At 33.1% G+C, this 24,374-nt stretch overlaps 1 protein-coding gene across 3 annotated transcripts in view; it reads right to left on the bottom strand.

Annotated features, from left to right (window-relative positions):
- Positions 1–7,566: 7,566 nt before the first annotated feature.
- The window catches only part of LOC148284437 (uridine phosphorylase 1-like), a 35,500-nt gene continuing 18,692 nt past the window's right edge, over positions 7,567–24,374 (bottom strand). Inside the window, exons 5-11 of one of the 3 annotated variants that reach the window (XM_088240282.1) lie at positions 23,395–23,587; positions 19,871–19,994; positions 18,276–18,437; positions 15,214–15,399; positions 12,742–12,880; positions 11,012–11,205; positions 7,567–8,389 (exon numbers count right to left, since the gene is read on the bottom strand). In XM_088240282.1, coding sequence (XP_088096408.1) covers positions 8,273–8,389; positions 11,012–11,205; positions 12,742–12,880; positions 15,214–15,399; positions 18,276–18,437; positions 19,871–19,994; positions 23,395–23,525 — 1,053 coding nt within the window. In that variant the 5' untranslated portion in view covers positions 23,526–23,587 and the 3' untranslated portion in view covers positions 7,567–8,272. Of the gene's footprint in view, positions 8,390–11,011; positions 11,206–12,741; positions 12,881–15,213; positions 15,400–18,275; positions 18,438–19,870; positions 19,995–23,394; positions 23,588–24,374 lie in introns of those variants that run through there. The other 2 variants (XM_088240297.1, XM_088240288.1) reach the window with 2 other exon arrangements.

Below are 24,374 nucleotides of genomic sequence, written 5' to 3'. Positions count from 1 at the left end.
TAAATTCTTTTTTAATACATTTGTTGCGTAGCCAACATACTACTATGAAAACGAAAATGATTTCTCTTGAGTGACGTTAATAGGCGCTACTCAGGGACAATTTCATAGCGTTACAGAATTGAACGCTAATAAATTGCGAGCGCCGAGTGATTCCGATACATCCCGAACTGGAAACGTCTTTCCGAGTGATGCCGTAGCCTCCTGAATGAATAAGGGGTCGGGTATTTACAAATATGCATATCAGCAATCAAATCAGTTAATTATCAGCAAAAAAAAATTACAGCCTGTTAATTAATTTAATCAAATATTTCAATCATATTTTTGCTATCAGATCATGACATGTCACTTGTACCTGGAAGTATAATTTCAAATATTTTATTCCAAATTGTTCTCGAGTACTTTTTTAACGGACTGTAATTGAATAGTTTAATGTCAAAAAATATCTAACAAAACAAAAGGTAATCTTTTACCATACTTACAAATCTAACGTAAATTTATAATTGTCTTTTTTTGTTTCACTTAAATAGCGCATATTAACCTAGCCATTAGAGATATGATCAATCCACTCCGTGGAGATTTCACATTAGTAATGTCTGTCAAAAATGAATGAAAACATTAAAAAATACAACTTATTTTTATGTTGGCAACACCAAATTGTGTGACAAGGTTATGACCTTTTATTTTTGTCCCGTATTATTTTAAAATTTAAATGCCTATGTAGTAAATTGGCTTTAGATTCAAATCTATGTATTGTCGGTGTTGCTGTATGGAGCGAAGGGTTGGACTCTCGAAGTCTTAATGATGAAAAAATGGGGGCCTTAGAACTATGGTTGTGCAGAAGAATTCTGTGAATCTTATGCACTGATTGTATTTTTAACGGAAGAGAGGAGTTACTGACCACTGTCAAAAGAAGAAAAGCCTCATACTTTGGCGTTGAAGTATAAATATAACTAGAGTAAACATATGCGTTCAAAATATGTTTCCTCAACCTGCGGCCAATTGGTAGAGCGGGCTTTAGTCTGTTCGAGCGTTCGCCAGCTACTTTTCTCATCAAAATTACTAAAATGCCTATATGCTAAGATACTGCACAAATTGATCTGGAAAAGCGATGGTATAACCTTTCACCGGCAAGTAATGTTCTTATCTTAATCAATACTTGTTTAAAATAGCTATTAATATGTTACAATTCGTGAGTTATCTCCTGTCTCCGTCTTGCAACTTAATCACAAATAACTATCGGCGTGCTTAAAAACATGCTAAGCATTTAAGCGATCACAATGAACAATATGAACATGCTTAAGTTATCGCAGTCATAAGTCAACGCGTGTGTAATCTCAAAGTCAACGCTTGTGTCGGTTTATTTTTTGTTTTCCTCGTAAATAAATACAGTTCACTGGCGAAAAATCGGCGTTTACTATAAAAAATAATAATACAATATATTGCATTTGGTTGAATGCTGTCGAAATGCGATCTCTCAGGCGAATGTGTGGTAAAACGATGTATGATAGGTGCACAAATGTCGAGATCCGTGAAGTGTGTAAGGCTGAGACATGCATTATTGACAGAATTAAGAAAGGGGTGCTGCGTTGGTTTGGACATGTAGAGCGAATGGACAGCGAAAGAACGACTAAAAGGATCTACGATGCAAATGTTGATGGATGCAGAAAACGAGGAAGACCGAGAAAGACATGGCACGATCAAGTCCATCAAATACTTGAAGATGGACATGTCAAAAGTAGGAATAATCGGCATGCGTGCATAAGAAGATGTATGAATGTAGAGGAAGCGAGGTCTGTATGCCAAGATAGAGTGTTATGGCGTTCTATCCTCTCTGCTTACCCCTACGGGGAAACGGCGTGATGGTTTGTTGTTGTTGTTGTTGCATTTGCAAAATAGTAAGAAGCATCTAATCCAAAAAAGTGAAAATTAAATTAAAATTACTATGGCGACTGCTTTTCTTGACATTTGGCTTGCCAACCGCTGGCTAAATGCAATAAATAGCATAATAAATAATAAATAAATAAATAAAAGTAGCAGTTTTGTAATATTTTCCATATTTACCCTGGTGAAATTTTAATATGCGATTGCGCAGCAGGATTATACGTCGCGAAAATAAATATTTTAACATTTAATATTAGGTGTTCGCGGATGTTGCATTGTGATCGTGAATACGATAAACAGCCATGGTGAGAAATTGTTATCACGTCGCTTATTAGCACGTCGATAGTTATTTGTGATTGAGCTACTGGTGTTAATAAACTAACTCGGTAACTATAGGTACGTCTTCGTGTCACTACTTTCAAAAATATTTTACTTTATAGGGCATGTCAATGTATTATTATGTCAATGATCATGGCTCAGAAATCTTAGACGGTGGTTCAGTGTGCCAGATGCAGAACGCTGATTAGACTGGGACGGTTCAGAATGACGGTAGGAACTGTAAAGGAAAAGGAAAAAGAAGAAGATTATTAATTTAAAATCCAGTATAAATGACTTGATCTATGAAACAATTTTCTGAAATTTTCCGATAATTGTTAGATGCATTTCGATATTAAACTATGTTCTCAATTACTAAATATATATTCTTAATCTTCTATTTCTTAAGTTTACTTCGAAAAGAGTTAAATCTCATACTTTTAATTACTGACCAATATTGAATATAATTTGCATAAATGCTTTTTGAGAACGAAAAAGTGAGATGTAAACTGTGTATATTCGACACCAAATTGACTGAAAATATCTATTGCGTCCTTATTGTTGAAATACATGAAAAGAAAGATTGTTTTGCTGCGTTTGAGTGAAAAAATAAATATGTTGATTATTATAATATTATATGTATGTTTAAGGCAACACTGAAAGCTTAAAAAGATAAAATAAATTGTTTTTTCGCCATTTTGCTTACACATATTGCTAGCCCAAAGCAACAATGAGATAAACCCGAAATTTCCGATTTTGAGATTGCAGATATGTTAATAACTTAAATAAATTAATGTTTTCAAATAATAAAATATTGAAGTTATATAGTTAACCTATATGAAAATACAGTATTCATAATCTAGTTTAAATAATTTAATTCCATCAGACCCTTCGCACACCTCGAAGTCCGATTATCTGAGAATATATACTATGGAGATATCTCACTGTTGCTTTGGGCTAGCGATATGTAGATTAAATCTTCTTGCTTATAAGCTAATTTAACTCTTAAAATTATTATTTTGTGAGAAAAAAAAAACAATGAGTTGAATTTATTTGATACACGGTTGTATCAAACGTGTATCAAATAAATTCAAAATGTTCCAATTTTAAATTTATTTCAACAGTTTCTTGCATTCACATGTATGGATGACAATGCCATATTATATTTTAATTAAATAGAGATATTACTAGCACGAAGAAAATGGTATCTAAATTTTCGGGTAGTTGCCGTCCGTGTCTTCATTCTTTAACGGACTTTCTTCATGATCAGACGTGATGCTAGACAGAAATCTGCCATCGAGGGTAATTAAAAAATGCTTGAATTGCACGACAACTGTGAAAAACGAAACAGATTGTTTTAGTTGTAAATTCAATCCAATTTATGGAATGAGTAGATTATAGACAAGATGAGTAAATAAAAAAAAATAATGAAAAACTTGACAAATTTATTTATATATTAACGGCCAAAGTGCTTTTACACATACAGAGGTCATAAACAATTTACAAATATAAAAATATTAAAAAAAAAAAATATGTATGTAAAACAAATGAAAATATTAGAAACCCAATTATTATTCAAAATTTTAAAATGGATTCTTGAAGTTTGATAAAATTATAGCAAATTCATATATTTTTTAGACATCAGAGTATCAGGAATAGAGAATTAACGTGCAAATTTGACTTAGATATATTAACATATCTAGAATAAATCGGGGGCTTAGGGTCATAAGGGCGAAACTACAAAAAATGCTGTTTTGTGTTAAGTACTAATCTGATATCCAAACAAAATTTCCTGTTAGTGACAAAAAGATGAAACTCATCCGATAAGTAGTTACCTAGATAAATTTGTGTGAAACTACAAATGAAGCGTTTTGTTTAAAGTCAGAAGAATAAAACACCTTTTACATCATTTTGTTAATTTACTAATGTAAGCGCAAGTTAGGGTCATATAGACGAAAGCGTAGTTTCATATTTTTGTCTCTAAAACATTTTATGCTCTATTAACTGTATTTTTTATTTTCTTTATTTGTAACCCTTAAAAGACAGTATTATTTTTTGAAAACTGTTTTATCATTTATCTCAAAACTGTGTTTTTGTAGTTTCGCCCTTATGACCCCCGAAATATGATGCCTTATTGGCCTTTTCGGCACATTGAAATATACACATTTGACTAAATCAGGAACATCAAAAAGATTATTTACAACTTTATACAAAAAAACCAGATCAGATACTACTCTTCCATCACTAATTTTAAGTCGATTCAATGTATATAAGGGAAGATTATATTTTCTCGCGGTAAATGCGGTTTAAAATTTATGAACCGAAGAAATTTCCGCTGGATTTTGTCAATTTCGTTACAATGGGTATTTTATGTGACTATTCCCCCGCCCAAAGATATATCTTTCCACTAGATGCGACACTAAACACCCGACTTGTGTTTCATTCGACATAGGTTCCGGAGCTTATCTTGTATTTGGTGGGAAATAGTATTTTTCCTTGTATACGCTAAGCAAATGAGAAGCAGAGCGAAGGGGCTCGACGTACAGTTTTGCATTCAGAGTAAGCGGTATAATCAGTTGGTCCTTTTTACTCCACTACGCGTTTGTTTGCAATGTTGTTTGAATAGAATTAAGAATAGTCCGACAGACAGAACAGAAGGCGACCAAATTACTCTTAGAGGAGTAGTTTTACGTTTTGAGCATTAGTTTCTTAAGAGACGTCGCTCAGTACGCAACTCCCGATTTGAATTCAACTATGCCGTGTTGTATCGTTTTAAAGTGTAGAAATACTGCTGGGATCAAAAAGAAACAGGATGGGATTACATTTCATGTGTAATTAGAAAATGCATGTGTTAGTAGCAAATGCATTACTTTAAAATTGAATTATTTTTCCATCTGTCAGATTGTCAAAGAAAACAAAATGAATATCTTGTTAGTGTTGCCAAGGTAGTAATTTTTTTGCGCTACTTTGCTCACCATATATTATTTAACCTGACATAAAAATATCTGCTTTATATAAAATAAAATTAGTTACATTTTTTAAGTTCAAAGTTAATTAATTAAATTACTCTTATTAAATAACCTTTTTTTATCTACACTGTTGTGTCATTCAATGTTTCGCGTGTACAATAAAACTTTAGAGAACTTTAAAAAATGTATATAATTATCTTACGTAATGTGTTATGATTATATTTTTCACGATCTGGCAACATTACGCGGTGACTTCACGCATGCGCGCAGCGGAAATGGGGCGAAGTGGGGGGTTTTTTAGACACAGTCTAATGTATTCAGATATGATTCTATGCTCTTTCTGGACTATTCTTTATTCTATGGCTGTTTGATATTTTTAGGACATGATTTCAAGTTCGCATTATATGAAGCGTCATCTTTATTTAATTATGTCTCACTATGATCTTAAATTGTTGAAGGCAACGCAATATTTGTTATATCTTAGATGTAACTAGTATAGAAATAACGTATCCATTTATTATACATCAATGGTGCTAGTAACGTATCTATTTAATTATATGTTTATGTAATATTAATCTATTTAATATGAGTCATTGCCATGCAAACCTGGATTTATTATACGGCCTATCACAACCTATTCAAATATGTGTTTTTTTTACTGCTTAAATTGAACACATAGTTCTCAATTATCGGAACTAAATATTGCAAACATATCCGCGTAGTATTAACTTTGCACAATTTCTAAATATGCAAATATGCGTCTACATAGTAGTAAATTGTTTTACACTTTTATTGTAAATGTCTTGCCTAAACCTAGATTAAGTCAAAACTGACCTTTATAATTCTGTACCTCAGAGGCAGACGGATGCAAACCCAGAATTTGTTGAAATGACATTTCGATTTTCGTATCCAGTTTATGAACATGTCCATTGATTTTAAAGAAATGCACGTTTTACAATAAAATAACCAATGTGTTTGGGTACTAAAAATACAAATTAATGGTATAAATTATTAGAAATCACTTAGAGAAAGTAGATTCTTTAGGCTTGTATTCAACATTTGATGTTTGGATTTGCATCCGTCTGCCTCTGAGGTACAGAATTTAATGTTCAGTTTTGAAAGGAAAGAGACATTCAAGTCTAGCCAATATTTCGTATTAAGCTTTGTACAAATATGCATGTTAAGCGTTGACTGTATTTGTCCTCCCATAAACCTCGTAATTTAAGGACTATTGGTAAATCTGAAATAATTCATTAATATCCATAGATTTTTTACTTTTTTTCTTTTAAATGTTACATAATATTTTAAACCTATAATATACCTTTCCAAATAATGTAAAAATGTTTTATCAGTATCTAAGAATTAACTCATAATAAATATAAATATTTTCAGACAAATAATAATAGCTAAAATAAATAGAAAATATATATCATTAGTGAGAAATTTTCAATTTTTTAATTTACTTCTTAAGACAAGTATTTTAATACATTTGAAATGTGACGTGTCTTTTCTGACGGGGCCGTTATAATAAATATTTACATTTATAATAAATAAATAAATCATTATTAAAAATTCCATACTAATTAAAGTTTTAATAAGAATTTTGTTTACGAAAAATTTATTTTTATTGGGGTCTATCGAAGAATATTAAATGTTTATTGATAAAATTTAATTGTATGAAATTTCATAAATTTGTATAATTATATTGAATTGTTTCTTGGTCAACTATTGTACATAATTAAGAATAATTTGTAACATTTTTATATAACTTCTATTTGCCACACATCTCCATGTTTTTCATCACAATTCACTATTTCATAAGTATTTCAATGTTATTCCACTCGTGTAAATATTTTGAAAATTATTGTTAAAAAATGGTGCTCATTTGTTACATTATTATTCTTGAAATTCTTTTTATTGTGGTCTGCATTAAATCACAAAATTGATATTCTTGTCTTTTATTTACCCTCATCAAAACTCATAATTTTTCTGTGCTCATGAATACAGTTCTGTTATATTATTATTCTTGAAATTCTTCTTATTGTGGCCTGCATTAAATCACAAAATTGAAATAAAAAAAACAAAAAACAAACCGACACGAGCGTTGACTTAGAGATTACACACATGTTGACTCATGACTGCGATAACTTAAGCATATTCATTATTGTTCATTGTAATAGCTCAAATGCTTAGCATGTTTTTAAGCACGTCAATAGTAAAAATGTATTTCGTAGTCCCTGGACTGGCACCTGAAGCGTAAGACTGATCATCTTACCTTCATGTAACAAAAATGATCGAGGCACTGCGACTGGTGTACCAATGAATGACGACTGTAAATCGAGCGATAAAATAAAAGATCGGTCAGTGTTTAGCAGAGTAGTTCGAAGATAGAACAATAGCATTTAGCAATTCGTGAAATCTTATTTATTTATTATTTATTTTACAGAAACAAACAGTCAACAATGATTTAATAACATAAAAAAGATACGACTTAAAGAGAGACCAGCGAAGTTTCTAAATAAAAATCATACATATTAAATTGTGGTACAACAAAAGGGTGGGTTTATGTACATTTGTATGTGAGTAAGTGTAGAGGTGTGTATTTGTGTGGGAGTAAGTGTTCAGGTGTGTTTAAGTGTGAGCATCATTAAATAGCAAGTAGGATCGTATCACAGCCAGAAAAAATCAGTCTTAATTTATTTTCAAATAAATTAAGAGGAGAAATTAAGAGTGTTAAATATATCAATAGATGAAAAAAAAAACATTATGGTTAGAGCAAGAACGATAGAAGAAGAGAGTGTTGTGCATAGTTAGTGCTACAGACTGGCAGATGGAATAAATACTTACTTCTTGTCACGCGAAAGGGGACTTTAAAATTAATTTTGGAGAGCAGGTCAAAAGAGTCTACTTTATTATTTGATAATTTATATAAATGGCATAATTCAGATATAGTGCATCTATTTTCAAGGGTATAAAATCCATTTTGTTTAGCAGATTGACTGTAAGTGCAAAGCATTTTATTGTGTTTATAATCTAGGTATTTAAAAAAAAATTGTTGAACATTTAGACTAAAAGTCAAAATTGTGTCCCTGTTTGAACATAGTCGGCTAACATCTTCCGTACGGCAGCTTGTTGATGGTTTTCAAATACGCTTTGATGAAGCGAAACAGAATTTTCATAGGTCGCTCCTGCCATTCCAATAGTACTGATTTTGGTGTGGTCACCTTTAACATAAAAATAAAACATCGTTGAAAAGTGAGGAAGTTCAGTGGATTTCAATTTTTAATTTATTTGTTAATAGACTATAAAACTTAACCAAAATTGATGCAATAAATATATTAATGTATTCTTTTATCAGCGCTATGATTTTTTTAAGGATTGTAATTTTGAAAATACTATGCGTGTGACGTCTCAAGTTCTCTTCGGTGAGGTCCGGCGATCGAAGAATCGGCTTCCTATGAACAATCTACCACAACACTCTATCGTTCAAAGCACGAGGCATATCCAGAAAGTACGAGTACTCAATTTTTGTATTGAGAAAGGAAAAAAAAAATTAAAATACAATTCTTTGTTTGTATTTACATATATTACTTATTTTTCCATGTAGTCGCTTTCTCGTTCTATAGCACAAGCTTTTTGATGCCTCTATCAAAGAACCATCACGCAGTTTCCCCGTAAGGGCAGGCAGAGGACAGAAAGCCGCATCACTTGTTATCTTTGCATACAGATTTCGCTTTGTCTACGTTCATACATCTTCTCATGCTTCTCATGCCATCTACATGTATTTGGTCATGCCATGTCTTTCTCGGTCTTCCTCTATTTCTGCTTCCATCAACATTCACATCGTAAACATTTTTAGCCGTTCTTTCGCTGTTCATTCGCTCTAGATGTCCAAACCAACACAGAACTCCTTTGATTAAGTCGATAATGCATATCTCAGCCTTACATAATGTACAGATCTCAACATTTGTACATCTATCGTACATAGTTTTACCACAGATTCGCCTGAGAGATCTTATTTTAACGACAGTCAGCCTACTTTCATCCCTGTTTTTCCAAGTCCATACTTTGCTCCCATACATAAGGGTCGGGACCAGGACTACATTGTGAACTGCTAATTTTGCCTCTTGCGACAAACATTTATTTGTCACGGTGGATTTAAGTGCACCGTTCACTCTGTTCCCGGCACTCACCCTCCTTTTAATACCTTTCTTAGTCATTCTGTCCCTAGTAAACATACTTCCTTGTACTCATACTAACTTGTTTTAATATCTATTTAATATAATATATTACCACTTCCCCTGTTTATCTGAGAGAGCCCCTCCAACCTCTTTCACAACACGGACTATCTCTTCGGTCTGGTAACGAGAGAACCCTTTTAATACCCTGTCATCGCTCAAATTTTTTTGCCTCCTCTTTCACAGTAGTAGCCGATCGATTGTGGAATAATCTACCCACTTATGTTAGAGACGCCCCTTCTTTATTTACATTTAAGTCAAGATTGAAATGTCACTATCTAAATATTGACATTTGACAGAGAGTGACATTTCGTAGTCGTTCGAGAGAATTTATCTTCAACTATACCATCATGGTGAAAGTATTAGGCCAGCCACACGATCGACGAGTGGCATGGGAAGTAGCGAGGAAAGGAGGCAGAGACGTAGTGTGGCAACATTTCTCGTCATGCCGCACGTCATGCTCTTCGTCATGCCCACCGCTCCCTATTTTGTCGGTTTTTGAGCGCGAGTCAAAGGACCGGCAATATGAGCTCGAGTGGATGGCCACATAATGCGCGGTCGCAGTACGCATCGAGCGCTCACACAAGACGCACGCGTCATTTTTGGATGATGTCTATTTCTTTGAATGACATCAACAGTTCTACATACATATTTATAGTAAACAAACAGATATAGTGTATAAACCCAGAATTAATAAAAGATTTCCACAAAGTATACAAAGTTAGTAAAGAAAATATATATCATATTAAATAAATACATATAAGTTGATACATATAAAAATATTATTTTCATGTACTTGTAAATATTTTTTAATAATCAAAGAATTTTTATTTTTTTACGAACAGTAAGTTATTGTTAATTGGGCGGGATTAGGACAAGAACGCTTAAAGAGAGGATAAGGAGGGGAGGGGGAAATGTCTACTAAGTTACATAATACATTTTTAGTGTAAATTTTAAATCTGACAGAGTGATGTTTGTGTAATCTATATCTTTAAATTTTGTATTGTACACTGAAAAAGTCCTACGAAAAAAAGCATTTTTAACATACAATGTTTTACTTATTGGTACATGAAACAGGTGGTACTGTCTACAAATCCTGGCTGGCACATGTATTGTTATTAAACTAAGTAGTTCTGTACAGTCAACTATTCCTGTCATAATTTTATGAAGCAGTAGTTGGTCCGCACACACTCTGCGGTATTGTAGAGAAGTAATTCCATGGAAGGTTGAGGCGGTGAGAGTTGATACATAAGAAATACCGGTTTTGTATTTAAGGTACTTTATAATATAATTTAGCTATACTAAAAATGCACAGCGCGCACGCTGCCACAGTTTCATTGTCCATTGTATAGCAAAGACAAATGACATGTGCGATTAATTGCGCGAGTAGAGCATGTGTGTGTGGGCAGAGAGGGCTACATCGGGCGAGAGGGCGGCAGCGCGAGGAACATAGTGATGGGCAGCGCAAGGAGCATAGTGTGGCGAGAGCACCTGAACGGGGTGTGTATATAGCTCTAGTATCTCGGGAACAAATCTGGACAAGCTTTAAGTATGTGCCTGTTTTCTCCATCATGCAAACAAACATATAATAATACTAAACAAAATTACCTGATCTCCATGTAACCGGTTTAAGTAAGTGACACATAGAACAGCAGCTTTAATTCCCGCCTTGTGAGTTAGGGCAGCCAAACACGTCACTTCCATTTCTATATTCTTTATTCCTCTATCTTTCAATTTGTTCAAGAAGGCCATTTTATCTCCTTCCGTGTAATCGCAAAATGGTCCGTCCAATCTCCCTTGACCTATTGGAAACCAACAATATTTAACCTATAGATATTTCAACACGGGTGAAGATTCTTTTTAAATAAAGCATATAGAAGAAGAGAGGCGAAAAATATAAAATTTTACAAGTCATTCTACAGGGAAAGATTGAAAGGAGACGCAGTGCAGGTAGAAGGCGCATCTCTTGGCTTAAAAACTTGCGCGACTGGTTCCATTGCAGCACTCAGTCCTTGTTCAGGGCAGCTGCCAATAAAGTAAGAATCGCAATGATGATTTCCAACCTCCATCGGGGAGAGGAACCATAAGAAGAAGAAGAAGAAGAAGAAGAAGAAAAGAATGTCATAGACTCATCTTTAGTTCAGTTAGTCATAATTCTAGTAATGAGAGAACCCTTTAAATATCTATTCACCGCTCTTATTTTTGTGCCTCCTCTTTCACTGTAGTCTCTGCTCGATTGTGGAATAATCTACTCATTTGTGTTCGAGACGCCCCTTTTTATTTACATTTCAATCAAGATTGAAATGTCACTAGCTAAATATTTGAGATTTTTTCTTTTCTCCTTCTTAGTTCCTTCCTATCCCCCTTCTCACTTCATAGTAAAGCGTAGATTTTTAGATTATTTTGGTTTCAAATTTAGTATAAAATTATAAGATTCTGTATTCTATACCTAGAATTTGTCCATATACATCTTATTTTCTCAAACTGAACAATTTGGGTAGGTAGGAAGAAATTGCTTTAAGGCAATATGCCCGCCCTTATATGTACTCGCATGTAAGACGTAGATTTATGTATACAGGATGTTCATTAAACCCTGTCACATCCGAAACCGCGGTAATCAGTATGAGCAAGAAGACATATTGGCACATTAAAATTAATTTTTAGAACAAATATTTTTTTTTTCAAATATTCAAAAAAGCAAATGGTTACTTACTTCTGCAGGGGAGAAACGAGGAAGGGGAGGGGAGAGTCTGATACACCACCAACCGCGCGGCCACGCCCCCCTCGCTTCTCCCCTGCAGAAGTAAGAAACCATTTGTTTTTTTTTATTTTTAAAAAATTTCTTCAATATTTTTTTTAATATGCTAATATGTCTTCTTGCCCATACTGATCATCGTGGTTTCGGATGTGACAGGGTTTAAAGAACACCCTGTATAAAGTGTTAAGGGGATTCTAAAAGAAAATATCAAACTTATTATTCATAGATGGCGCTTTTATCATTTTTTTATTGAAAAATGCCATTTTTACGTTTATTTTAAAAGAAAATTTTACAAAACTTGGTTTGCGGAAACTTTACAGTATATTGATTGTAACAAATACCATAACAATATAATTTCGCACCTTTTCACAAAATGGTGTACAAAACAAAAAAAAGATAAGTGATTTTGATGTTTTTTTAAAGCTTATCATGAGGAATGTTCCTCTGGAGTTTCGCAGTCTGGCCCTAAAAAACCGTGTATATAAATGGAAGAAAAATGGAAACAAAATCTGTTTGTGAAATACTTGTGCATTACAAGCAAGGTCAATAATACTGGAACTACCATTTGAAAAGTACCTACCATTGTAAAAGTCATTAGCACACATGGTTCCTCCTATAATTGTTTTAAAGTCATCATCATCCTCGGCCATCGCTGCAATTTCATTAGCCAATCGGAGATCCAAAATGGCTGGAGTTGATACCACTCTACCCAATACTGGCTGAAACAATTTCACAAATCTAAGCTTTTCAGCAAAAAAATATTGACATTAACATATTACAACAGAGATGGAGCACATTTTAGAGAACAGAACATGAATGGCTATGGCTTACGACCTGTCATTGGCTGATTTAAGAGGCCACTTTCCGCCCTACGTAACATTCGCATTTTAATTTTTGGTGGGACACAATTTTTTAAGACAGGTTTATTTTACATACTTAAATAATATCATACACATTTATATCATCATTCCCTTTCCGCTCCTAATGGTGCATAGGGCACTGCATTGGTACACCATCGCAGCGTATCTTGATATTTTTTGTTACATGAAGGTAAGATGATCAGTCTTACGGTTCAGGTGCCAGTCCAGGGACTATGAAATAATAATAAACATTTCATCTCAACCAACCGGGCAACCCGAGACCTCTTGTATGGTAGGCAAACGCGCTGACCACAACACCACGAGGCCGACAAACATACATAACGATACATTTATATATTACCTTTTAACTCTAAACACATACCAGGGCTGCGATTCTGAACAATCTTCCGGCCGTAGAGAACGCTTTTATAGCGCGTATGTACATATTAAAAGCATTCTATACTGCCGTGAGAATGTTTAAAACAGCAGCCCAGCTAATACTATGTATTTGTCTGCAGAAATACTATTAATATGTTGATTAAAAACGTGGTTTTTCACTGCAATATTTCATGTTCCTGGACTGGCACGTAGTAGTAGACTGAAGCGTCAGCTTGCTCACCTTACCTGATGATCTATATACGCCGCATTTAGTGCTCCGAGGCAGTGCCCTATGCACCATTAGGTGTGGACTTGACATTTTAAAAACCTGTCCTGATTACAAAGTCTGGCTATGGCCTTTTTCAGGTTCAGACTTTAAGACCACCCGGAAATAAATGCCCACTGTCAGCTGACCAACTATCGTAATAAAGACAGTGCAGAAACGGAACCACATATGTAAACAATTGATTAACAATACACCTAAATTACTGACGACAAATTATTGCTGACATGCGTGGATATCAGCCATATCGATAAAATCGCTGACAGCCAAGGAAGTAGTACACGAAATCAAGCTCCCACTAGGAAGTAAAGTGAACACTGGACAATATGTAAGCTAGTAATACCTTTAGTTACACAGTGAGAAGTAAAGGCAAGTCGGACCAGTTCAGTCAGCCTCAGTTACTGTTTTATACAGTTCATTAAATGCAGGTACAAAATATAGTTCGGACAACTTACAGTTCCAACATGTCGCACCTTTAGGACGAAAACGACTCAACTCAAAAAATCTACTTTTTGGGAAACTGCAAAAGAAGAATGTAAATTGTGACACCTTCGTATTCTTTCGTCGATTGTTTCGTATTTTTTGAAGTGAGCACCAAATTTTGAATTAAAAATTATATCAAAGGCATTCAGCTATAAATCTATGAAAAATAAACGTAATAAAAATAAATTATTATAAGTTAAAACAAGACATTTATTTAATGAGTTATTGTTAGATTGAAAAAAAAAAACAAATGCGCTTTGATAAATAATATAATAAAATAATTTTATTAGGTCAGATCAGGTCACCAAACACATGTTTTTGTATATTCACGAAATGACATAAATTTTAATAAGTTACTAAGATTATCGGTAAGTCGGAACGAATCAATCACAAAACTAAATTGGTCGTTTTAATTTTTTTAATTCAGTAAAGCTGCGTGACGTCCACTGCAGACTGTTCGTCGGCAGTTTTTGTCAGAACTTCGGGACGAGAACCTGACAGCCGATAGAGATGCATGGAGGCTCTTTTTAAATACCATATATATCCAATAATCGTGTGTTCATTGTACTATACGACATTTCTTAGGCATCCAGATGTTTACTAACTAGGATGGATATGTTCTCATCATCGCTATGGCTGCATCATCTGCATGGCATGTGATGTTAATGACCTTATCATTAGTGGATTCACTACATTTTTATTCTTAAAAGCGTTTTTTTAATATATTTATTCGGCTTGTGTAAGAAAAGGTTTTTGGCGTATATATTGTTGTGCTATATTTATTTTTAAAGGTGCTAAACTTGCTTTGTTTCTTTGTTGTTCTCAACATGTGTTATTTTTAAATGTTAATATTATTTATGTCCCGAATTGAGTTGTTGTAACTCCTGTGAATGTAATTCAACGTATTATACTTGTAAAATACTTTGTGGTATATGATTTATAAATAAAATAAAAAATATGCTCCAACCAGGGAGAGGACAGGGAATGAACCATACTTTACAAAAATTGCTTAAAGCGTAAATGAATTTAAGGAATAAATTATACTTACCAGATCATAAGTATTGTTTAACATTCCATCGAAAGCTTGACCAGACACAACGACAGTTCCTGGCTCTATGTCAATACCTCCACTGGTTCCTACTCTTACAATAATGGGGTCCCTCGCTCGTGCATACTGGAGGAGTTTGATGACCTCTTGGAGAACTACAGAGAGCGTAGTGACTCCGATACCATGCTACGAAACAAAACTAATTGTAATAAACACAGAAAATAATTGAGATGTGTTTTCAGCATAGAATTAAGAATAGTCCAGAAACCGCATACGGGCATCAAAGAAAAGGCGACTAAACTACTCTTAAATTAGTAAGTAAGTAGTTTTACGTTTAGACCATTTGTTTCTTATGAGATGTCCATCAGTACTCAACTCCCAATTTAAATTCAATTATGCCGTGTTGTGTCATTTTAAAATGTAGATTTAAAGTGTTAAACTGCTGGGATCTTAGAGAAACCGGATGGGATCACATTTCATGTGTAAGTAGCAAATGCATGTGTAAGTAGCAAATGCATTACTTCAAAATTTAATTTTTCCATCTGTCAGATTGTCAAAGAAAACAAAATGGACATTTCATTAGTGTTGCCAGGGTGGTCAATTTTTTTACACTACTTTGCTCACTATCCGACATTATCTTTAACACATTAAATATTATTTTACATGACATAAAAATATCCGTTTTATGTAAAATGAAATTTGTTTCATTTTTTAAGTTCAAAGTTCATTAATTAAAAGCCCTTTCCTTATCTACTCTGTTGTGTCAATCAATGTTTCTGCAATACAATAAAATTTTAGAGAGAGAAACAATTATTTTTTTTTAATTTAATTATCTTACGTTTGTATTATGATTATATTTTTTGATTTGGATTCAACTATGCCGTTTTGTATCGTTTTAAAGTGTAGAAATACTGCTCGGATCAAAAAGAAACAGGATGGGATCACATTTCATGTGTAAGTAGCAAATGCATGTATATGTAGCAAATGCATTACTTAAAAATAAAAAAAATTCCCTTTATCAGATTGTCAAAGAAAACAAAATGGCCTTTTTTTAGTGTTACCAAGGGTCAATTTTTTTACGCTAATTTGCTCATCATATATTATTTAACATGACATAAAAATATTCCCTTTATGCAAAATAAAATTTGTTTCATTTTTAAAATTCAAAGTTCATTAATTAAATTACTCTTATTAAATGACCCTTTACTTATCTACACTGTTGTGTTGATCAATGTTTCCGCGTGTACAATAAAGTTTTAGAGAACTTTTTTTTTTTTAAATATAATGATATTACATTTGTGATATGATTATATTTTTTGCGACCCGGCAGCATTACGCGGCGATTTCACGCATGCGCGCGACGAAAGTAGGGCAAAGTGGGGTTTTTTGGACACAGTCCGATGTATTCAAATATGATTCTACGCTCTTTCTGGACTATTCTTAATTCTATGATTTTTAGTGAAAGATAAAATAATTGAAGAGCACAAGTAAAAACGGCTAATGGACCAATAATATATTTTACAGATGAACAAAAACAGGAATGAAAACTTTTGTAATCAGTAAGCTATAATCTACATATTTAAAAGGCAATATTCGAATGGTTCTCCTCGATGGACTCGATAACTACCGGACCGATTTACGTGCGGTTTTCCGATAAATGTACATCTTTGCCGCGAGAAGGTTTAAAGCCCATAAAATCTTCAATTTATTAAGTACAAAAAAGTTAGGGGCGTAAATGTTCTCACTGGCGAAAAATCGGCATTTGCTACAAAAAATAATATAATATATTGCATTTGCAAAATAGTAAGGAGTATCTAATACAAACAAGTGAAAATTAAATTACAATTACAACGGGGACTGCTTTTCTTGCCCGCTGGCTAAATGCAATAAATAGCATGATAAATAATAAATTGATAAATAAAAACAGAAGTTTTGGAATATTTTATATATTTACACCGGTAAAATTCAAATATGTGATTGCGCAGCAGGATTATACGTCACGAAACGTAAATATTATGACATTTAATATTAGGCGTTCACGGATTTTTCATTGTGATCGCGAATACGATAAACAACCATGGTGAGAAATTGTTATCACGTCGCTTATTAGCACGTCGATAGTTATTTGTGATTGAGCTACTGGGCTGGTATTCCAAACGCTCTCGCGGCCGTATTATCTCGTGTATTTACATACAAAATACACGAGAAAAGCTGTTTTTCGTGCCGCGAGAGTGGTTCAGAATAGCATGTCAGGAGGGATCGCCAGATTTTTCCTACTCACAGAGGGGTAGCGTATTCAAAAAGGTTGAAAAACACTGTTATAGATAAATTTAATATGAAAACAACACAACGCGGCGTTGCGTCAAGGAAACAAATCGACAAAGAGTTTGAAGTTGCTTGTAATTTGGATGTGTGATAAAATTTAAGAAATTACATAATAAAAAAAATTTAACTGTAAGATAGATTATCTTGCTGTGATGTATACTAAAGCCGTTATCTATATATGGTTGGAAAACAAATTGCCACGCGGATGCGGGGCGAAAAATAGCGGGGGGCGAAGCCCTAGGGCTCCTACGATATTATTTAGCGGAGAGGACTGTATTTTAATTTAATGAAATAAGTTAATATACTCAATGTGCGGTATGCAGTCAATCAATCGGTCACAACCCCAACAAATGAGATGGATTAGGAATGGATGACACTACCTGGTTCGTTCTTGATGGAATCGCGGTGGTCCGACTGGTCAATTGCGAACATCACCAACACTAGGACAGGCCTCTGATTTGGAGTTGAACACTGGTGGTTGGTGGAAACAAAAATTCTAAGGTGCGGCACACGTTCAACAAAATAAATGCGCGATTCACGACACGAGGTTTTATTGTGGCGCATGATCAAAGGATACTGGCGGGAAGTGAACAGTAGTTGTAGGTACAAAAAAATGTTGAAGTTGTGACAATATTTTAACAATGCATACCCACATAATTCTCAACCAATATAAATAAATGCATAGTTTAGTAAAGGTATTTTTATATTATTTATTAATAAATCATACAAATCCTTACATTTATGGATATGACAGGTCCAACTTTGTAGAGGCAATAGCGCTGTGAGGCTACTGTCATGTCCACTAATCCACAGCCACTCGAGAACTCTATTCCCAGTTCTTTGACTGCAAGTTTTGCCAAATGTTCCATTCGGCTGGGTGTGCCTCCCATACAAACAAACTAATTTCATAAATATATATTTTTTTAAATCAGAAGCAATTTGTTAAACAATGAAAGTTCCTTTAAAAAATTAAATTAGTAAAAAGGAAAATATTTGTTTTCTTATGATTTACTTAAATATTTTAATTTTAAGGACATTTTATTTGAGTTGTAAATAACCCGTGTAAAAAATAGGAAGCAGGGTTTGAACCTAGGACCACCTGGGCCGCGATTATAATGGGAAGCTAAGGACGTCATACCTTCACCATGACGGTATAGTTGAAGATAAATTCTCTCGAGCGATTACGAAGATACATTACCGACCCCCCACCTTCAAGTTTTGGGTAGGTACATCGATATGTAACAAGAGGAAACGTACGTCACGGTACACATATCTACGCACTAAAGTGACGGATTAATTATGACGTCATAGTTGAAGATAAATTCTCCCGAGCAATTACACAGATACACTACCGACCTTCAAGTTTTGATGTAATTACATCGGTGTGTACCTACCGACGGGTTGAGTACACTTCGATACGTATATCTATGCGTTAAAAGTGTCAAAAAAATTGTTTCCCCTGGCAATTTTTCCTTTAAATACGATTAATTTTAATTTTGAATGGTTCTGAGGTTGGCACTTTTTTTCATAAAAGCCTATTAAAAATATAAGAGAGAAATGAGTAAATTTTAATGTCGAATGGAATTCTGACATAACTGTCAGTTTTGAAAACTAACGCCTAGATTCACAGATAACGTGACTAGATTCTGCTCTATTGACATATAAGAGCATCTAGGCTTAAAGTGTTGCAAGCTTGTGACGTTTGGCGGTAAAAATATTGTTTTAAACTGGCTGTTTGAACCAATTCTAAACCTAATCTATACCTACCTACCAGTCCTTCTCATTTCCTAGCGCACTCCATGTAACAATAATGTATTATCAGTACTAATATAACATCAAACAAGTGAAGTGTTCAACTAATCTTTCCTCAAGCGAGCTGTGCCTGCGTCATTTTAGACCGCCAGATCCATACAAGCTGTGCCAGCGTCTCACGACCGCCAACTTCACCAGCCAGTTTCCAGCACTCATCACGCCTCATCATCAGCAGGTTAGTGGAGTTGCACAACCTTCCTTCCTAATAATACAGTCCACTTACTTAATATTCCTCCTCCTAGGACGAGGTATTCTCAACACCTCGTCCACTGCTCAACACTGGCCATTCCCTCTATCCAATTTTTTTCGGTTAGATGAGCGAATCGCAGTACGTTTACAAGTAAAAAAAAAACTGAAATTCTGAAAGCGACTCAGATAATCAGCGATTCGGATAGTCGGAGTTCGGATAGTTGGAGTTCTACTATATTTCCTAAAAATCATTTGGATTTGTCAATAGTGGCGCCAACTTTATGTCATCCTACAAACTAATTAGTGATGTAATATGTATGTATTGTTTTACCTTAACATCTCCAAATAGTTGTCTAAGATTATGCGTTTCTGTATCCAGAGCAAGATGGTACAGACAATCTCTTTGCAACTTCAGCAAGTATGGATTAATGTGTTGCAATCTACCTTCGATGTCCCTACAGAAAAACACTATTATTATTATGGATAATTTAAATAGTGCTATTTTTGTGAAAATCACCTCAAGGCCACTGTACAAAAAGTATCCTAACACTCTTGCCGCTACTTAACGCATGGACGGTTGGGATTCTAGTTTCTCATTTCCAATTATGATAAAATTTAAAAGCAGATATGAGCTAGAATACATTGTTTATTTACAATATACATAAGAGGTAAAACAGAGTATTAAAAAAATAAAGGATAATTACATATCAATGAAATACATATTAACAGTGAAAATAGTAAACAAAAAAATCCCACAAAGGCATGGCCTGTTCGTGGGTATACAAGAAATGTTTATGAATTTTTGCTCCTGTAATAAATCGACAGTTATAATATTTTTGTGTAACTTAAGAAAGAAAAAAGATAATATTCTGTAAAAGATTATAAGGTATTTTCTTTTTTTTATAGTAATTAAAAAACACATATAAAATATTTAAAAAATTATAAACGGTGTTTTTAATCAGTGCTAGACAAAGAAGAATTATAAATGTAACTTTTCACTTCTTTCATTCCCGGCTGTACTTTTTATTTTCTTAAAGAGGGAATATCGAGGTCTAAGCATTTACAGGGTTTACGACCTGTCATTGGCTGGTTTAAGTGACCACCTTACACACTGCATAACATTCACTATTCTGCCTTTGTTTTAACATCCACATTTCCTCAACTCTTTCATTTGTCGATGTGAAGTAAAATAGCCGAAACTTTTATTGATGTGCGTGAGATTCATCGGGCTGAATATTCACCTACTAGGCAACGCCTGAAAATACTTTTCATTTTTCTTACTTCTTTTTACACCGGTTAGTTTAAACATATGACAAAACTAAGCTTTAAGAATTATTTTGAAAAAAAACTAATACGCGATTGTAAATTTGATGTTACATGAATTAAAAGTACTTACAGTATCTAGGACCTCAAGAATATATTTAAAAATAAATCTACATATTATGAATTGAGTATCATAGAATATTTACAGAAGTCCTCGCTTTTGGCCATTACTCATAAAATATTACAGATAATGGTCATACATTAAAGGTAGGTGAAATATGTAGGTGAAATAATTCAATTAGATGAATCTCACCCGCATAAATAAAGGTTTCAGCTCTTTAACTTCACAAACATCAACAGATGAAAGAATTGAAGGAATATAGATGTTTAAATATGGGAAGAATGGTGAATGTTACACAGTGTGTAAAGTGGCCACTTAAACCAGCCAATGACAGGTCATAAGCCCTGCAGATGCCTAGACTTCTATATTACTTTCTCTTAAATGTTCTTCATCTCTGTTGTAATATGTTAATATAAACAGCTCCCCAGGGAGTTGAATCCAGTCCTTGTCTACAAAAATTTGGACAAACTTAAAATATTGTTAATAAAATTTAACCTGAAATTTTAAAAAAAATAAAGTGTTTCAATAATTTATTCTACTCTAATTTAATTATCTAGTTTCTTACCTTTCCAACGCAACGGTACTAAATTTGTATTCTAAAAATTGCTAATTTGAAAAAAATACCAGATTAGTTGTGTAATTACTTAATGTAATTACTTTTAAAAAATACATCATTATTACACAAATAATTATGTATTTTTTTAAAGTTATTAATTTTTAGAATACAAAAGTACCGTTGGGACAAACTAGATAACTAAATTAAAGTAGAATAAAGTTTAGAAACACCGTAGTTTTTTTTATTTATTTAATGTTGAATTTGATTGTAAAGTTTTTTTTTAAGTATTTATTTTTGAGAGAAGTTCCGACGTATTTTACCAAAAAATAATTTTAAAAATACTTAAGTAATGAAAAAAACTAAGTTCTGAATGCTTGAAGGTCAAGTTTGGGAAAAATCTCAATAAAGTATAAAAATGTACATATCTCTCAAACTATAAAACTTTAAGTAAGGTACAATAATTAGCAAATGATCTCCTATATGTGCGAATTTGCTATGGCGGGTTCAAATATTGATTTCATTTATACAGGTTTATTTTGAAAATTATTGTTGAAACTCTACATTGGTGTTTTACACAGGTTTCATTCATGTTTAATGTCAACTAAGGCAAAAATACATTCAGATTTTATAATATTATTTCATTTTAATTGAATTGATTGGGAACATGACAAGTTTTTGTATATTTAGTAGGTATATAATAAAAAGTTTGTTATACTCGTATATAATATGAAATAACAAATTTACAATTACAAGATTACAATAATTTCGTTTTTATTTTTTGAAAATATTAAGTAAAGGTGAATTAACTCTGTTTAACTGTTTATTTATAAGTATATTAGTTATTGTCATTTTTTTATTTCTAGCTATTCTAACAGATTGAGTATATAGCCTTTATTTCCTATGTGTAATGAATGGTTCAGGTTTATTTTTGTTTGTCAAATTATGTTTATTATTGATGAGGTGTTTTGTAAATTGGGATTTTTCGGGCTTTTGTTTGATGAATGCACTTTCTAATATACTCAGTATACCCTAATTGAATTTTAATTACTCTACTTATTTTGGCTTGTATAGAAATCCACAAACACAAAATAGCAATTATTTTTAGTATATAAGGAAACTTTGTAAATATTTTAGTTAGTTTGTTTGAAAATGTTCTAACAAGACGAAACGCGTCACAATATACCCTTTGTATATTTTATAAAAAATAAAGTAGAATTATAATCCAATAAACTTGTTTTATTTTAGATACATTACCAAATTATGGAATATGGAATTCTACCAATTGTCTGCATACACAATAAATATATTTCTTTTATTTTAATATATGGTATATTTATTATTTATATAATTTAAACCGTCGTCACTTTATTAGTATAACTTAGTGAATACATATTATTGGATGGCAGGCCCTACTATGTATACATTTTCTATAGTTTTTATTTATATTCAATTAACCTGTACATTTGTTTGTATTCGAAATAAATAAAATAAAATATTTGTGTATAATATTATTAATTTTTAAAAAGACACAGAATTTTGGAAAAAAAATATCAAAGCCAAAATGAACATGATCACAATACCAGAGAAAATGTAAAAACCAGACTCCCATTTAGAAAAAAAGGCGAAGTCACAAAATTCAATTTTATACAACGTAATAAAAAATATTATGAAATGGGAAAGAAACATTTATGAAGAAAAAAAAATCTAAATTAAAACAGAAGGTTAAGAAATATGTGTTGAAAAAACATATAAATTAAATATATTATATATGTGTACTATCTCAATATATAAAATAAAAAATAAATAAAAAACATTAGCCAGCTAATGACAAGACTTTCATATTCCCAGAGGAGACTAAAAGAAAACAATAAAAAACACTCAGGAAATGTCAGTAGAAAAAATCAATCTTCTTTACCTAGGAAGTTGTAATTTAAATTCATTTTTCCTTTCTTCCAATTTGATTGCACACGTATTGTAATGCTCGGGAACATCTTTCCGGCTAAATTTCGTCACAATAAATTCACAACTGCATTTGGCGTTTAACATGTTAAAAGATTATGGAAACCGACTGATGATCTATAGTGTTGATTGGTTGAGCTCTCACTTATCTGTAAGGCAAAAATTAAAGGAAAAATTGATAAAAGTATAATGAGCACAACATATTGGGTTTGAAGCATAGAAGATCAAAACCTACAGTACATTAATTATTTATTTGTTTGATGTTTTGGTATAAGATAGAAATACCACATTGTAAAACGAGGCTAGCACAGAAACATGCATATTTTATAGGCCCAAAAACGTTTCATTTATTTATTTTTATTTATTTATTCACTTAAAGATAGTTCATTGCACATTGTTTGAGACATAAGTCCCAACTCCATGGGACTAAAAGTTCTGTGTTGAGTTGGGACGAGCAATTGTTTACACAGACACATCACAAATATTTTATAGAACCAGAAACACATCAGGTCATGCAAGGGATACAGAACAATCTCCTTGGTATATCAGCACAGGTTTTGAGTGGATTCACGCCACTCGATCTAAGGATCAGGGAGCTTGCAGAAGCATTTGAGGTGAAGAGGAGCCTCACCTTGCGAGGCTTGCCGCAGGACAGATTTATTAGACAGACATTATTAGACAGACTATTTCTCACTTCCTCATCCGGCGGAGCGCTATCCGATAGATCATGGCTACGATGATCAGGTTCTGCCTGGGACGGCGCAGGAAGAGTTGAGGATCTACACAGATGGCAGTCTCTTGGACGGCAAAGTGGGTGCAGCGTTTGTACCTTACGATGGCGTCAGAGAGCTACCGTCGAGAAAGTTGAAACTCGGCGATTTTCAGGCGGAACTCTTTGCGATCAGAGAAGCCCTGATCTATGTTTTGAAGAAGCCA

The sequence above is a fragment of the Micrasema longulum genome, unplaced genomic scaffold (genome assembly GCF_059751315.1).
Source record: "Micrasema longulum isolate JH-2025_06_02 unplaced genomic scaffold, ASM5975131v1 h1tg000120l, whole genome shotgun sequence".
In the NCBI taxonomy this organism is placed as follows: domain Eukaryota; kingdom Metazoa; phylum Arthropoda; class Insecta; order Trichoptera; family Brachycentridae; genus Micrasema; species Micrasema longulum.
Note: the sequence above shows the minus strand (reverse complement) of the source record. Positions and strands in the feature narration are given on the sequence as shown.